The following is a 17,618-nucleotide window of genomic DNA, read 5'->3' as shown; positions in this document are numbered from 1 at the left end:
TAAATCTAATCATGAGAAATTAAAAAAAATGTTAAACGATCGACAAAGAGCACAAAGCCAATGAAATCATGTTGAAAAAAAGTTATTGAAAACTAATACACAAACAAAAATAAAAGAAAAATAAGGAATACAGACGATCGATAATTAATATTAAAATTCATATCACCTTCTCTAAGCATATTAAAAAAGGTAAGCCACAAAATAAAATGTAAGAATATTTAAGATTATTTTTAATAGATTAATTTAGAATATCTGAATTTAGGTGATTTTGTATAAATTTATTAATAGTCAAGTGAATGGTTTATAACTAGTATAATTGAACTAATAATTAAGATATATGTAAACTTGGACGGATTAATTCTAGATAGTGTTCATACATAGTTGGACTCAAATAACTAAGTTTAGGCTAAAACATGATTTATACATTAACGGTTAAATTTATTTTTAATTACATAAAATATAGATTTTTAATTTTACTGCATTTTATTACATATAAATGTCTTTAGAAAGAGCAATGGGGTGAAGATGAGAAGTCCCTCTCACCATTATGCCCATGTCGGCTGCTTGATTTTGGTTCTAAAAATTTATACAAAACAATATTTTTTTTTAGGTTATCTTGTAATTATTCTGAACTATTAAAAAAATAAAAAATTACAATTATAAACCAAAAGACAAGAAATTGCAATGAAAAATTCGAAATTTTCGTTAATTTTTTTCTGGAGGAGAAGTTGCAATGAAAAAACAAAGTGGTAGTTTTAGTTAATGAAAATCTATTGGCTACATGTTTTTGGTTTAGATAGGGTGGGACGGTGTCATGAACGAATGGAGCCTGTTTCTCTGCTGCCATGTCTGGTGAGTTGGTTTAATCTGCATAGGGAATCCTGATGATGCTGCCGCTGCATTTGCAATCAATCGGGGAGGACCCGGTTGTCGTTGTTGAGCACTCGTCGAAAGCGAAAGATCACTCCCGATTCGGACTCCGTTGCTGTTGCTTGCAAATTGATTCTGAAACATTTACACAAGCTTTAGTTAGCTCAAGTTTCCTGACACAATCCGTATCCGACACGTGAATCCAAGTTGAGTGATATAGTCATTAACACAAACCTGATAGGTCGATGGATAGACAACGTGCGGAGGAGGACGAATATGGAACATATGGCTCTCTCCAGGTCTTCTCAGCTGTCCATATCTTAGCATTTCACTGGACCTAACCGAGACCGGAGGTTGAATTCGTCTATCTGATGTTCGACGAGGATCGTCACTTCTACGAGCCTGTTCTTGCTGCAGGATTGGCTGCTACACAATCAACAAAAAAAAATGAACATATCCATTTTGAACACTTGTACTCGAGTCTGAATAACGTACTGAAAATGAGTACCTTAGGCCTAAATCCCTGATATTGCTGATATGTTTCGGGTGGTGAATTTCGTTTCTCGGTACCGGATTCCAGATTATTTGGCTTTGAGACTGTATTCCCCAAGCTCAAATCAAGATTGTGATCCCCAGCATCGGCAGGAATTTCTAGACAATAAGAGGATACAAGAAAACTATGAAAACTCTTTTCAAAGGATTCAAACTATGGAAAATTTTACTGACCGCCATTGTTGAGCTCATTGTCGTAACTGGGATCAAAGTTGGTGACGGCATCTTTCCCGTTGCTCTTGATTGCAGCTTTATCGTAAGCCCTGCAGAAGGGACCAAATATTAAAATCCACACGACTTTGCGTCAGATTCAAAAAATTTAAAAGCGCGCGCACGCACACACACGACACACCTTGCTGCTTCAATCTCAGTGTTGAACAACCCTAAATAAACGTACCTGTAAAACCAAATAAAATAACAAAAGAAAATCGTGTCGATATGAAGTTTTTGAATCGACTAGTACTTATGGGTTCAAGTAATGCTACTTTTTGCCTAGTAATTGGCCGAGTCGAGCTTCCCATCTCCCACACTTGTGCAGGGTGACTCCCCTGTATTTGGAGCTTCCTCTAGGAAACCCAGTACTTTGCCGGCGAAGTACGTGCACAAATTCTTCCTTGGTCAGATTTTTCATCTGTCACACCATAAAATCAAATCCATATAATATCATTCAAACGGTAGAACCGAGTCAAGTTTCTCACCTGTTTTAAATCTGACTCGTAATCTTCTATATTGAAATTAATGTCAGCTTCAACTCCCCGAAACTTTATAGCAGCTCTATCATAGCTCTGGAAAGAAAATAAAAGGGAAACTTTTTCTTAAAGAAGAAACTTGTTTGATTCTGTTTTCTTTATCATTTTACAATGAGTTCTATCATTTTTACCGAGCAGCTGCATGTGCTGCGTCGAAGCCACCTATAAGATCACATCCATCGTCAGAAAATAAAATTAATAATAAAATTAAAAAAAATATTAAAAGACAGTCAGACATACCTAAATAAACTTGCTTTCCACAATCCCTGTACGTTAAATTACAAAACACATAAACTAACCTTAAAAAAATCCAGGTCTTTATTGTAATGAAAATGAGAAATAAATAAAAAAACTAACCAAATATGAGACTCCCATCGGCCGGTTCTTCTATAAAAGGTAACGCCTCTATACTGAGAGCTTCTCGATCTCGGTCCTCGCCGGCTTTTCTTCATCGGCCTTGAAGATTCGACTGAATTTTCGCCGGTAACATTGAGCTCCGATTGGCAGAATTTGACACCAACCCAGTGAGCCCGAGGGAACCCGGGTTCGGTTCCACCCGAAGTGGGGCTCCCCATTTCCGGGTCTTCTTCTTCGAGTGGGAACAACTGCCGGGTTACCGGGGTCGGATCATCGCCCTCCATGGGTTCCTCCTCCTCCTCCACCGCCTCTTCTTCCTCTTCATGATGAAGAACCGAGAATCCAAAAATCTTGCTTTGTTTCTTGTTTAAAGCTGTTTTAACTCTCTTCCCATCTTCTTCATCGGATCCATCCTCGACCACACCACGGCCGGGGGCTCAAATCCGACATAGACCCGACACGTTTACCCTTATCTTCATCTCCACACCCCTCGAATTCATCGACTCCAGGTTTATCAGGACAGTCATTAAGATCCCACATTCTTTTTCTTCTCTTTCAAAAAACCCTCAACTTATCAACTCAACCAAAACAACATATAATTCAATAACCGAACTTCAAACAACCACGATCACCATCTTCTCTCAAGAATCAAAACCCAGAAAATAAAGAGAGCTAAAAAGCTCTTACTTTATCTCAGCATATAATGCTAAAAATAAAGGGAAGAGGTTGTGTTTTTAAGAGTTAGCTAACGCTAGTAAAGGTATGAAGGATTGAGGCAGAGGGATCTAGTTCTTGTTAGGCAGGGTTTTATATCAACAATAATGGCGAATAAAATGAAGTTTCATCTGTTTTTTTTTTTGGGTTAAAGTTATTAAAGTTTCATCTGTTTTTTTTTTGGGTTAAAGTATCTCTTTGCTTCTCTCTTTCGTTATGCCTAGGTTCTTTGTTGCTTTTAACTCAATGCTTGCTTTTTACAAAAATTATTACTACCTACGTACATGTCTTTAAAAATACATCAATGTTACATATTTAGTATAACTGTTCATGACATCTCAACTTATGCTTCCTACTTCGATTTTAACAAGTGATCCTAAATGTGGATGCTCCTATTTTCTTTTCTTTTACATTTGGCAATGTCAAAAATTAGTTTGGAGGAAAATCAATGATGTTTATGTTCATCGAATCCCAAAGATTAAAGATTCAACGAAACGGTATAGAAATCAATTTAACTGTACGGATCAAGCGAATTTTGTGATAAAAGAATTGTTGTTATTCTTTGAAATTCTAGATTTAAGCATCAGAAATACTAGATATCAAATAGGCGAGAGTTATCTTGAACATATACTTACCTCATATTAATAATAAAATATTAATAAAAAAGATAAGTTGAAATAAATAAAAAAGGTTATTTAAAATTATATTATATATTCTTTTTATTAATAATGATATTTATTCATTCGTACAAATAAATACATACTAAAAAAAAACCCTATTTTCATATCCCATTTGATAATTTGACATAATTTGATTTTCCTACTTTTATATTGTTATTATCATATCCCATTTGATAGTAATATTAGTTGCTACCATTAAAATGATGAGACGGTTTTTTTCCTTCTAAAAGTAACCTATTAATTATATTTTCGTGACCAACTAATAATAAATAAAATTTCATATCATCACTTTAACGACATCGACTAATGATGTTATAATTCAAGTTTATTAACAATATTATAAGAATAGGCAAATCAATGCCAAATTAATCAAGAAATTAAATATTGAATTTATGCATAGTAGAGGGACTGAAACATAATTAAAACTAAAAGTCATAATAGGTGAGAAATAAAGGAGAGGGAAGCGTCTCTTTCCTTAACAATCCCACGTTAACCAAATCGAAAAGCATTTTCAATATTCTCTATCTTGGTCCCCATAGATTACACACTAATAGATTATGCATATATTAGCCCTAAAGTTATTATTATTTTCACTCTACTCCCTGAAGAAATTCTTTCATTGGTTTATGTCTGAATTTGTGAAAGCTTATCGCCGTTAGTCTAATGTTATTATTACTTGTTAATATATTATGCAGATGTGTTTTGGCATGTATGTGATAGTCGGGTGATGTTAGATTGATTGATCGGAACTTAACTTATTCAAATTGGATCTAAAATGTATCGTATATCTTTCAAACTTATCATTTCTCAAATTCAGGGACCAATTTGCATACACAACAAATTTTTGGTTTTTATTCTTATTATTTCCATCTCTCAATCTAATAGTAATATATTATGTCTTTATTAATCTGAGGTAAATACATGACAATATATATTCAGAGATAACTCTCAATCATTTGACACTGAACACTCACATCCTTGACAGTGATGAACCTAGAAAAAGTTAATAGACTGAACCAATATAAACATAACAAAATTTTTATTTAAATATAATATATATAATATATAATAGCAAATATATATGGATTAAATCTAAAAGCTATATTAAATGGATCAATATAATTTTCTAAACATATTTCATACATGTTTTTGATTTAGGGTAAACTAATTATTTGATCACTTGCCTATTACTTAATTTATGTTTTGGTCACTCAACTTTTTTTTTTTCAAAATTATAGTTAACCTTACATTTGGTTCTATTGTGATCACTCACCATTAAAAAATTAATAATGATGTTAACATGGCATTTTTTAAATTATTTTTGAATCATAATATGCCATTATCTTATGATGACATGGCAACATCACCGTTAAATTTTAAAGACGAGTGACCAAAATATAATCAAAACGTAAATTATGTATGATTTAAAATAAATAATAGATATGTGACCAAAATAGAAACTAAATAATTAACGAGTGGCTGAATAAGTGATTTACCCTTTTTTGGAATAGGGAGAGCCATGACCTAGGTAAACCTAGGCTTTGATACGCCTCTGATTCCTAGTGCTCAAACTCGATACCTCAAAAAATAATAACGATTCTTTTACCACTGAATTCGCTTGGTTTGTGCCTAATACTACTTGTTTGTGTATGTGAAAATGGGGTGATGCAAGCAAAAGGGAAAAGAAAACCTTCTTATAATGGAAGTGGGACAAGGGGTTTGTTTCAAGAGGTTGTCTCCCCCAAGTGGAAACACCACCCTTTAATGTGGTCCTTCATCATTTTTTAATTTTCTTATTCGCCCTTTCCATCATATTGTATTGTATATAAAAATTTCTTTTCTCTTATAATAAATTTGTTTATAAAATTAAATTCATATGTCGGTCTATTTGAAATCAATTCAATTTAAAACTAACAAAAAGGCATAAAATGAAATTAATGATACACACACCTATTCACCCAAAAAATTTAAATTTTAAAATTTTCAGACTTCATTTCTATTTATTAAAATTGTAATTGAGAATGTGATTGAATTTGGAGTCTCCTTGTGTAGGTGGAGAGCTCTTCAAAAGGTGGGTGGGTTTGAAGTAAATTGTTCCAACTTATGCTTGTTGGGGCTCCTGGAAGGGTCACCTGGTTCTATCTATGCTATTTGGAATTCTGTTTGTGTTCAGGATGTTAAAGTTAGTAGAGAAAAGTTGATTTGGCACTCGGGACATATCTCAAAGTATTCGGTTATTGCCTGGATGGGGTCTTGGATATGTTCCATACCAATAGTCGTCTTATTCCTTTTGGTTTGTCTATGGATAATTGTTGTGTTTTATGTTTGTCCGGGTTTAAAACTCGGGATCATCTATTCTTTGAGTGTTCTTATTCTAGGTAGGTTTGAGGCGGTGTGTTGGATGCTTGCGGGGTTCATCGTCCAGTCATGTCCTGGAGCTAAGAGATTGAATGGGTCTGTCGCAATGTTAGAGGTAAGTCTTCGCTTTCTTTTATGTTTAGACTTGTTTGAAATTTTTGTATGACGTTGTTTTTGGAAAGAAAGAAATTTTAGGATTTTCTGTGGGTGTTTTACGACTGAAGGGGATTGTTGTACCGTATTAAGGAGTTAGTCCGATTGAAGGTGGAGGATATGAATTGTGTGAGAGGGCAACTTAGCCATTTCTAGTGTAAGAATGGGTTGTGTGCCGTAAGTAGTAGGTGATTTGTGATTTATTCTTGTACAATTTTCTTTGGATATAATACAAACATTTATCCTTAAAAAAATGGAGTTGCAAATTAATTTAGACAGAAACTTATTTAAAAATTACAATCATACTCTTTTTTTTAAATTGTGATAAATATAATTTTTAACTTTTCATACTTTTATAAATATTTAGATATAATAAATAAAAAAATATATTTTTTTAAATTCAGAATATGATTAATAACATTTACTACTTCACCGGTAACCATTTATTAACATAGTTTCACCAATAACCTTTATCCTTCCCCTTCATCTTTTAAACGTAACTCTTACTTTTGCCTTTTCTTTTTGGGCACTGTAATTTGTATTTTGTTTTGTCCTTGATTTTTCTTTCTTTTCCAGTTGTGGACTAGTAATTAGTGCAAATTTAAGGGAAAATTTTATCGACGTTCAACGAGCATCATTCGTTTTTTGTATTATCTAACACGATTTTTAGATGTTTGATCCGTTACGGTAATTAAAAGAAATTATTATCTAACACGTGTTGAGCTTATAGAATTTTAGAATTATAAATTTCGAACCCAATTTTTATAAAGTTATAAAAATATTTACCTTAATTCTGGAAAATTTATGGAAAAGAAAGGTGTTTATAACCTTTAAAACAACTATGGATAAATTATTAACTTGGTCCCTCTCCTTTTTACCTCAATTTAAAAGTATCACTTATCTTAATTCTTCGGCCTACCTTAGGCCCAATACTCTAAAGAATTAGTCTAATTTAGCTTGAAAGAATCTAATGGACTCTATTGACGGGTTTTGGGTTGACCGAAACTTCTGACTCAGAAACCGAGGTATTACAAGGCATTTATATTGATAAAGTAGTATCTATTCAACTACCATAAATTATGTTTGACAATAACTACTAATACTTTGACATATGTAATGCTCGAACTTTAAATTTCAAAGACTAAAAATAATTATTTAATCATTAAGACCACTTAGTTTGTGCACACATAGGGATGTCAATTTCACCCGATCGGATCAGGTCAGATTTTTTAAGGGATGAAGTCAGGTCGAGTCGAGTCAGGTTCGGGTGGAGGGTGAAAAAAACTCCGACCCGAAGATAATAATGTAATTTCCTTAAAAAATATTATTATTTTTAATTAAATCTTTAATTTATATCGGATCAGGTCGGGTCAGATTTATGCTCTAAAAAATGGGTCAAGTCAGAATCGTGTGAAAGATATATATTTTTCAGGTTGGATTGGATTCGAACGAATGATGTATATATTTTTAGATCAGATCGAATTGACAAAAAATCCGACATGTTGTCATCCCTATGCACACATGACTTAAATCAAGCAAAATCACATAAATTTAAATATTAAAATCCGAGTCCATCATTGGAGGTTGATACGCATGCTTTTTAACGACGACATTTATAACACACGCCTCTAAATAGTGACAAATAAAAATCTGTCGCTAGAAATCTGTTGCCGTAGCGTTGCTGCTATTTTAGAAACATTCCCAGAAAAGGGCAACTCGCGGTGATTGTGATAGTTTCATGAAACAACAACGTCGCACTGAATCAGAACTCGACGCGTACGTTTCAAATTAATGAGCATAATTGGACCTTATAATTCATTTAACAGTTGCGTACACACATGGGAATTCGTCACTAATGTACTCATTAATTCCGTTGTAAAGTCAACATTAACGAAAACTACGGCTGAATAATTAGGGGCTATTGATTAACAATCCCTTTGATAAAGTTGCTATAAACAAAACCATTAAGTAGATCATACTGATAACGTCCTACATATGCTAGGTCTTTTTAATACCACGTTTTTTTCAAAGGGTGGTAAGTATACGGAATTGATAATTACAAAGTTTTTACATTCAACCCACAAGAATGGGTAAAGCACATGAATGATCCCTCGACTATTAAACGTTACAAAATAATCCTCCGACTATAGAACGTTACTTTATTTTGTCTTTTGATTATTAAAAGTTACAAAATGATCAACACTCTATAGTTGAAGGACCGTTTTATAACTTTTAATAGTCAATGGAATTAATAAGCAATAATCTATAGTCGAGGGACCATCTGTGTACCTTACCCAAAATTGATCATTAAAAATCATGAATAGAATACAATATGAATTAAAACAATTCAAAGATATCTATATGTAAGGAGATTTAATGTTTTTGATTAATCTATGGTGATTACAAGTGATATTATATGTTCTAGAGGCTCTCAATCATTTGATAATGAACACTCAAATAACCTGCAGTCGTTGGTGTTCAAACTCGAGAGTACTCGAGAGTTTTAAGAATAACAATCATCATTTTAACCATTGAGATAGCTTGATTCGTACCAACCTATCCTACTATTAGAACGAACGAAATAAATAAACAAATAAAATGAATTAAGGCACAATGCTATAAATAAAAGCAAATTGGTAGTAGGAGCATGTTAGGTTCACAGCCGGAGCCTTGGCCCGTACCTAAACACCACCAATTGCTGTACACAAATTAAAGAGACGCCAACAATGAATTCCATAAGGATTGCCTTCAAATTTTGGAATCAAGCTTTAGTGACCAACATTGCACAAATTAGGTGCACTTCTACATTTAGCAAAATATGGATGGCAAAACCTATTCCTTCCTATAAATTTCAAATAGATTCATTTTAATGATGAAAACTTTTCTAAAAAAATTAGATCAAGATAATTTTGATAAGGGGTGTTAAAAAATATGAAATCGATAAGTTCAGACTTAATTTGATTCAGTAGGGTCATATGAAATCGATAATTCAACTAAGTTTTTAACAGCGAGGTACCAAAACGAAACAAAAAGTAAACATTAGGTATGATTTTGAAATAAATAAAATTTAGATACTAAAACAAAACAAAAATAATAGTTTATATACTAAACATGTAGTTTACCCTTAGTTCTTTAAAGAGACAATTTGAAGGGAATGATTTAAGATATAAAAGGGATAAATTTATTAGAATATAAAAAATAATATTATAATTATGAAATTATTCAAAATTTTAGTTTCTAATTTTTCTCATTTTCAGAATTCTTTTATATTATATATATTTCAAAAAAGTAAAAAAATTATAATAAAGTATATTAATAAAAGACTATAACCTTAACAAATAAACTATGTCAACATAAATTATACAGTTCTATAAGTCTAAATGCCATCCTATTCAAATTGTTTATTTACTTATCCTTCATTATTATTTTGATTATCTATTAACTTCAATTTCATAATCTTCTTTATGTGTTTCACTAACTTTATCTTTGTAGCTTTAAACTTTGGGAATTATCTTCAATTTCTCTCTCTCCAGATAAAAAGTATACAGTCATTCCATGTCAATTTCACATTGTATTAAATAAGGATAAACTATACGAATTGTTACTTATGTTATCGGTCTGATTGATTTTGATCACCGGTTCAAAAAAGAAAGTGATTTTAGTTTCATACGTTATTGATTCATTCAATTTTAATCTATTGGTCGTTATTAAAGTCATTTTAGTTTATGGGTGTCTCCAATTCCGAGATGTTTAAGGATCGAATCCATGGAACTCAGTTTCTTGATCAGGCATCCCCAGAAGATGAGTGTCAAACTGCACCTAGTTTTCAAGATGTTGTTATTGCAGATGACAGCTCTCTATTTTTTTATTATAAACTATTGCTTAATTTCATATCACTTTAGTATTTAGAGTTATTATTTTATCTCAAAAAATATTTTACATGTTTGTGAATAAAATTTAATATATCTATTTATAATATTAAATTAAACGATTAGTAAAAAATGGGTTTAGATGATGTGTACAATATAGAATAATTATTAAGCATAACCCACAAGTGAATGTTTATGGAATCCATACAAGAGTGATGAGAAGTCTGTATATAGTATAGCACGAGCCCTATCCTCACCTTGATTTATTGCATAAAATTTCTTAATGTGATTTTTAAGATTGTTAAGAAAATTAAGTGGGGCTAAATTTTGAGGTGCCAAGTAGAAAGGACCATGCCCATAAGAATGACACAATTAGAGAGGGCAATCCCCTGTTTGGAATTCAGCCTAATTGACGTTAATAGAGAATTATTATTCAGTTTAACATTAATTACTAAAGCTTAACCTAGGGTATAGGACTGCAAACAAATTAGATTGAATTAAATATATATTACACCGAATAATAGCACATCATTGAAAAATATAAATAATATATATCATGTTAGTAGTTTTGTTATTTCATAACGATAGGTGATTAATATAAAACCAAAACGTGACGCTAAATATGATTTTGAAAAAAAGATAGTTGAGTGACCAAAACGAAACCGCATAAATAATTAGATAACTAAACACGTAGTTTATCCATATTTTTTAAAGTCCAATATGAATTTCGATTAAGAGTGAGCCACAAAGCCCTATGCAGGAACCTTGAGCCCAATGTAGGAATTCAAGCCATGGAATGAGCCCCGACATGGTTCAAACATTTTATAAGCTAAGTGTTAAAATAATGGCTCAACTTTTAGAGGTTTCTTGGTCAATATTTTTGAAACATTCGAATATGGGGGTCTAACGTTTTTAAATTTGTTCGAATAAGGACCTAACATTTTTAAGTTAGATCAAATAATGATCTGACATTTTCAAATATGCTCAAATGAGTACAAATGCTGGTTCATACAGTTATAAAGTCCACTTGTATAGTATATAAGCATCCCAATTGTTTCAAATTTGTTGAGTACAAATGTTGGTTCATATAGAAAGGCTAACTCACAATTGCAGACACAAGAAATGCATTTTTCTCTAGCAAAAGCATAATTTAACATTATACACGACGAAATGAGCCGGCATTTTACCGGCAACATTGAGGAACATCCAGTATTTAGTGACACTAGATGAGAGGTGGGTATTGCTTCGCCTGCAGATGAACCCTTCTCTTATATTCATTAGCATCCTGAACGATGTAAACATATTGTTTGTGATTCCCGAAAACTTTGCTGCCTTCGGCAGCCATCTTAAACATTTAGACCCAATATTACCAACATTCAGTTTGTGTCCAACGCGGCAGACATTAGTGTGTGCTTGATTTATTCGTTCTCCAAGAATCTAAGCTTAAGAAATATACCTGAATGAACAGGTGATAGCCTTCGGTTTGAGCAGGGTCAGCAGGATTTGGCGCATCCAGCAAATCCTGGATTCCGACAAGGATCTGCTTCACAGTAATGGCTGGTCTCCAACCCTACGTACAACACAATGTCGTGATATGTCAGTTCCAGATGGATGGAATATCACCAATCCAACATGTAAACAATCGATGAAAAGAAGATGATACTTACACTATCCTCATTGAGGATTGAAAGGCAAACAGTACCGGATGGGTAAACATTTGGGTGGAAAAAGCCTTGTGGAAATTTACACTTCGGAGGTTTGCTCGGATAGTCTTCACTGAAGTGGAGTGTGAGTGGGTAGAAACCACCTTCCCAATCAGTCTGCAACGTAGATAATGCAAGGTATTAAGCCCATCCAAACTTTAAAATGAACACAAATCATTGATTGAAACATGCAAATACCCTTTCAATGTTCCTTGCTCACCACTCTATATTGAAATGGTTTTGACTTTCTAAATGGTTATGTTTTTTTTTTAAGAAAGAAGCATTCTAATACTACTGATAAAATGCTCAAGATAAAACTGAAAGCATCCATATATCACCTTTAAAATTGTTCAATATATTTAAAGAAAAAACAGAGCTTGGAGATAGAAACACCCAGAAATAAGATCAAGGCTGCCATGCTAGAAGATCAATTAACTATGGTGAATAATGAAACCAACAGCCAATACAATTTCAGAGGCACGAAATCACTACAAGAACAAAATGAATACCACATAGCTGTTACTCTCCGAGTAACATAAAACCACCAATGCTGCAAAGCAAAACCTAAAACTTGCAACCCAAATTGGTTAGTTCTCAATTTGCAACATATAAACAGCCAGATAACCTCAAACTTAAATTTCCAAAAGCAGCTGTCTGAAGTACAATACGTATAGAAATTGCTGCTGCCTTAAGCGGGCAGTGAGCTAATTATTCCCCAAACAATAATGCAAATAAATCTACATTAATGTGTAATAATAACGATGAATGAGACCCGAGTTTAATCAAGACTGCACCCCAAGTTAATTAATGAATAATTAATAGAGGACAGCTTATAAACAATAAAGCGAGCTGCTAAAAAAGAACAGCCAAAATGTACTATCATAAGAGGTATTTGTGTTAAAAAGTGTATGTGTGCTTGTATGATATCACAATTAAAATAGAGTGAGCTAGAGCTTCACCAACCATTAGAACTCCTGAAACAAAAAGGAAGCAGGACCGTAAGAATAGTTCAGAGCTGCTTTTGGGAAGGGGAAAGAGCCGTATGAAAACTAAATACAAATGCAATTATTTAAATTTAATGCAACAAAAGTAAGCTATTAACCAGAAGCTACAAAATACGCCAACTAACTAACATAAGGCTCACTGAAATGAAGATAACAATACTAAGTTGAGATCATAACAATAACGATAATTAATAGACTGTTTAGCCTCAGAGTTCACCCGTGTTAGTTCACAACACTACCTATAAACCATGTAAAGCACACAGAAAAGATTGCTTAAATGCATTTTTAAATAACAAAAATTTGCTCTCATTAAAGCCTAAATCCTTTCCTCTTTCCCCTTTTAGAATGAAAAAAAAAACATTTTTCTCAAACATTTAGAGAAAATCTACGCTGTCCTTGTTTTCCCATTCAATTCATAACATTTGGGTTCAGTTCAAATACATCAACTCAGCTTCACCTCTAATTCCAGTTCGAACTAATGCCCAATTTACCAAAATATAAACAATACTGAAAACAACTGGAAAATACCAAAGCAATAAAAATCATACAGTGAATCTAATCAACAAATAGAAAAATATCAATAATTTGACCTACCCCTGCTTTACCAGGGATGGTGCAATGCCACACCATCAAATTCACCGTTCCATCCGGCAGCGTCTCCGGCCTCGCAACAAAACCCTAATGTTCACAAATGTTCAGACAAATCCGAAACATGAAATTTTGGAAACTCGAAAAGAAAAAAGAAAGAAAGAGTACGAACATGAGGATGGTTCTTCCTCCATGCCTTCCGTTCCTCGGCGAGTCGACCACGCGCTATTCCACCCGACATCTCTTTGTTTCTATCTAATCTATTTCTCTCGCTAAATAACTCTCACTGAAACGATTAACGATTTCTCCTCGTTATCTTTCTTAAATAATTGGTTTATATAAAAAAAATCTTAACTTTACTAGCAAAAAAACGTGAAACTGCGATGGAATTTCGCTTTTCGATTTCGTTTTCTCTTCGTCGTCGAAAAAGATAATTTATTTTTGCGTAATTACACCATAAGTCACTCTATTGTTAGTGAGATTATAAAAGGGTCTTTAAATTCAATGGGTCACTTTTTTATCGATTGTAACAAATAAGTCACTTATTTTTCAACTATAACATAATTTAAATTTTTTGTTACAATTAATTGAAAAACATATTATGATTAATAATTAGAGTGACTTGATTGTAATTAAAATTTTAACATTTGTTACACACTTAACGATAACGTGACATATTTGTTATAATTGATAAATGAAGTGATTCATTTATAACTTTTTGAAATTCAATAATTAATTTGTAATGTCACTAATAACTGAGGGACCTATGATTCACCCTTTATTTTTTAAAATTAAAAATATATTTATTATTAGGGTAAACTACACATTTCACTTATATTTTTGTGTTGTATTATTTTAGTTATCAATTTTGAAAAAAAGTAACAATTTAATCACTTATATTATCGATTTGTCTTATTTTATTTTTTAGTCTGTTAAATCTCGTTAGTTTAATGATGTGACACATTAGTCTATTTTATTTTGTTCTTTAGTATGTTAACTCTCGTTAATTTAATGATGTGATATATTAGTAAACAAACCCTAACCCTACCAAATATTATTATCGCATGTAATCGTCGTTTTTGTTGTGGCCGACTATAAGGAACTCTAGGGAGGTTGAAAGTTATCTCAACAACCACGGCTTCAGCTGTCAACCCGCCAAGTCACCAGCAACTACAACAAACCTCACCTCATGGCAATATTTTTTAATGTACTCTAGTCGCCACTTTGCTCACCGTTTAAACTCTAGAATTTGAACCTCGACATTCATACCCGTCGTCGTTCTCCATACCTTAACGATTTCTTATTGTTGAGTGCTCAACTCACGAGTGAACCTAACGCAAAATGACGCCAGCATTCACTTGTTCTTGACTTACGCTATTCTTCTTCTCTACTATTAATCATAGCACTCTTTGTTGAAAATTGGCACACCAAATTGCATCAACTGTCAACATTATGGGTGGCAATTTGGTGGCATTAATGGGGGTGGCAAAATTGGTCAAATTTGGCCACCAAATTGTTGAAAATTTTAGATGGTAAAACTATGCAATTAGTCATTGTAATTTAGGGTATTTACAAATTAGTCCTTAAAGCTTCAACTATAAATACCCTAGCTCATTTAGCTTCAAAACCATCCCAAAGCATTCTAGCTTTCTTCCAATACTAGAGAGAATTTAGAGAGTTTCTTGAGAGTTGTTTTCTCCTTTTTATCAAGAGAGAATTATCATTGTTTTCTCCTTGGTAGATCGAGAGAGGTTGTAATTCCTATTTTCTCATAGTGAAATTCTTCTACCGTTGCCCGTGGTTTTTACCCTAAATTTTTAGGGGTTTTCCACGTAAATTTTGTGTCTCTTTTATCTTCATTTTTATTTTCTCAAATTATCAGTTGCGATTTTGCTCTATCTGATATCCGTCTTCCGCAACAAGTGGTATCCGAGCTAGATTAGAGTGTGTAATATCTGCTTATTGTCTTTGTGGTTGCCACCAAAAGGTGGATCCTCCAACATAAGAAAGTAAGAAGTTATTACCCATTCTTTGAAGGTTCCAGAGAACTATTCACGATAGTGAAATAGTGGGAGCTATCCGTAAAAGAAGCTATGGCAACGAAATTTGATATTGAAAAATTCAATTGGAGAAATTTCTCATTGTGGAAATTGAAGATGAAGGCCATCCTAAGGAAAGACGGGTGTCTAGCGGCTATCAATGAAAGACCGGTGGATTTCGCAGATGACATCAAATGGAACGAGATGGACGGGAATGCTATGGAAAACTTTCATCTAGCATTAGCAGATGAAGTATTGTCAAGCATCGAGGAGAAGAAGACAGCTAAGGAGATATGGGATCATCTCACCAAATTGTATGAGGCCACATCGCTGCACAATAAAATTTTCCTTAAGAGGAAATTGTACACTCTCCGTATGCCAGAATCTACTTCAGTGATGGAGCACTTAAACACACTGAACACCTTATTTTCTCAGCTTACATCCTTAAGCTGTAAAATAAGAGAACAAGAACGTGTTAAACTTCTACTTCAAAGTCTACCAGATTTGTATGATTAACTCATCATCAACTTGACAAACAATAATGTCACTAGTCTAGTCTTTGATGATGTTGCAGCTGTTGTTCTATAAGAAGAAAATCGGCGCAAGAACAATAAAGACAGACAAGTAAATCTGCAACAAGCAGAAGCGTTGACAACGATGAGAGGGAGATCAACAGAACGTGGCCAAAGCAGCAGTCACAAACATGGTAGATCGAAGTCGAGGAGCAAGAAGAATTTAAAGTGTTACAACTGTGGAAAGAATGGTCATTTGAAGAAGGATTGTTGGAGTTTAAATAAAAACTCCAATCCACAAGGCAATACCGCAAACACTTCAGATGATGGAGATGCTCTATGCTGTGAAGTGTCAACCACCATGGAAGGAAGAAAACGATTTGCAGATATATGGCTCATTGATTCGGGAGCAACATATCACATGACCTCAAGAAGAGAATGGTTCCATCATTATGAACATGTCTCAAGAGGATCTGTGTATAGTTGCAATGATCATGCCTTAGAGATCATTGGCGTGGGAACCATCAAATTGAAGATGTATGATGGAACAATTAAAGTTGTTCGAGATGTACGGCACGTGAAAGGCCTGAAGAAAAATTTATTATCCTACGGATTGTTGGATAATAATGCAAGCAAGATTGAGACACGGAAATGAATCATGAAGGTGTTCCGTGGAGCGCTTGTGGTGCTGAAAGGCGAAAAGATAGCAGCAAACTTGTACATGCTGAAAGGAGAGACTTTGCTAGAAGCAAAAGCCTCTGTTGCCTCATGTAGTTCAGATTTGGCAATGATATGGCATCAGAAACTTGGACACATGTCAGAACAAGGAATGAAAGTCCTTGTGGAGCAAAAGCTACTTCCAGGCTTAATAAAGGTATCACTTCCTTTGTGTGAGCATTGCATAACTAGTAAGCAGCACCAGTTGAAATTCAACAAATCAAATTCTAGAGGCAAAAGTGTTCTAGAATTGGTTCACTCTGACGTATGGCAAACACCAGTAACGTCCCTAGGTGGAGCAAAATACTTTGTCTCTCATTTATTGATGACTACTCTAGGAGATGTTGGGTGCACCCTATTAAGAAGAAGTCAGACGTGTTTTCAACTTTCAAAAACTTCAAAGCACGGGTGAAACTTGATTCTGGAAATAAGATCAAGTGTTTCAGAACAGATAATGGAGGAGAATACACAAGCGAAGAATTTGATGACTTTTGTAGGAAAAGAAGGCATCACAAGACAGTTCACAGTGGCGAACACTCCTCAACAAAATGGAGTGGCAGAGCGGATGAACATAACCTTGTTAGAAAGAACAAGAGCAATGTTGAGGGATGCAAGCCTAGAAAAATCATTATGGGCAGAAGCAGTCAATACCTCCTGTTATTTGGTGAATCGAGCTCCATCAACTGCAATAGAGCTGAAGACACCAATGGAGATGTGGACTGGTAAACCAGCAGATTATTCAAACCTCCATGT

The 17,618-nt window shown here is 33.6% G+C and overlaps 1 protein-coding gene and 1 pseudogene across 1 annotated transcript; both read right to left on the bottom strand.

Moving 5' to 3' along the window:
- Nucleotides 1–692: 692 nt before the first annotated feature.
- Nucleotides 693–3,310, bottom strand: LOC120169709 (annotated as a pseudogene).
- Nucleotides 3,311–11,416: 8,106 nt separating this feature from the next.
- On the bottom strand, nucleotides 11,417–14,004 carry LOC120169707 (SUMO-conjugating enzyme SCE1). The gene is made up of 5 exons (XM_039177829.1): nucleotides 13,770–14,004; nucleotides 13,604–13,687; nucleotides 11,970–12,122; nucleotides 11,759–11,872; nucleotides 11,417–11,587 (listed from the first exon to the last, which is right to left on the bottom strand). The coding sequence occupies exons 1-5, from the start codon at nucleotides 13,836–13,838 to the stop codon at nucleotides 11,525–11,527; spliced, it is 483 nt and encodes a 160-aa protein (XP_039033760.1). The 5' UTR covers nucleotides 13,839–14,004; the 3' UTR covers nucleotides 11,417–11,524.
- Between the last annotated feature and the right edge of the window lie 3,614 nt (nucleotides 14,005–17,618).

Source organism: Hibiscus syriacus, unplaced genomic scaffold (assembly GCF_006381635.1).
Source record: "Hibiscus syriacus cultivar Baekdansim isolate YM2019G1 unplaced genomic scaffold, ASM638163v2 tig00111769_pilon, whole genome shotgun sequence".
NCBI lineage: Eukaryota > Viridiplantae > Streptophyta > Magnoliopsida > Malvales > Malvaceae > Hibiscus > Hibiscus syriacus.
This window is presented reverse-complemented; position numbering and strand designations above follow the sequence as displayed.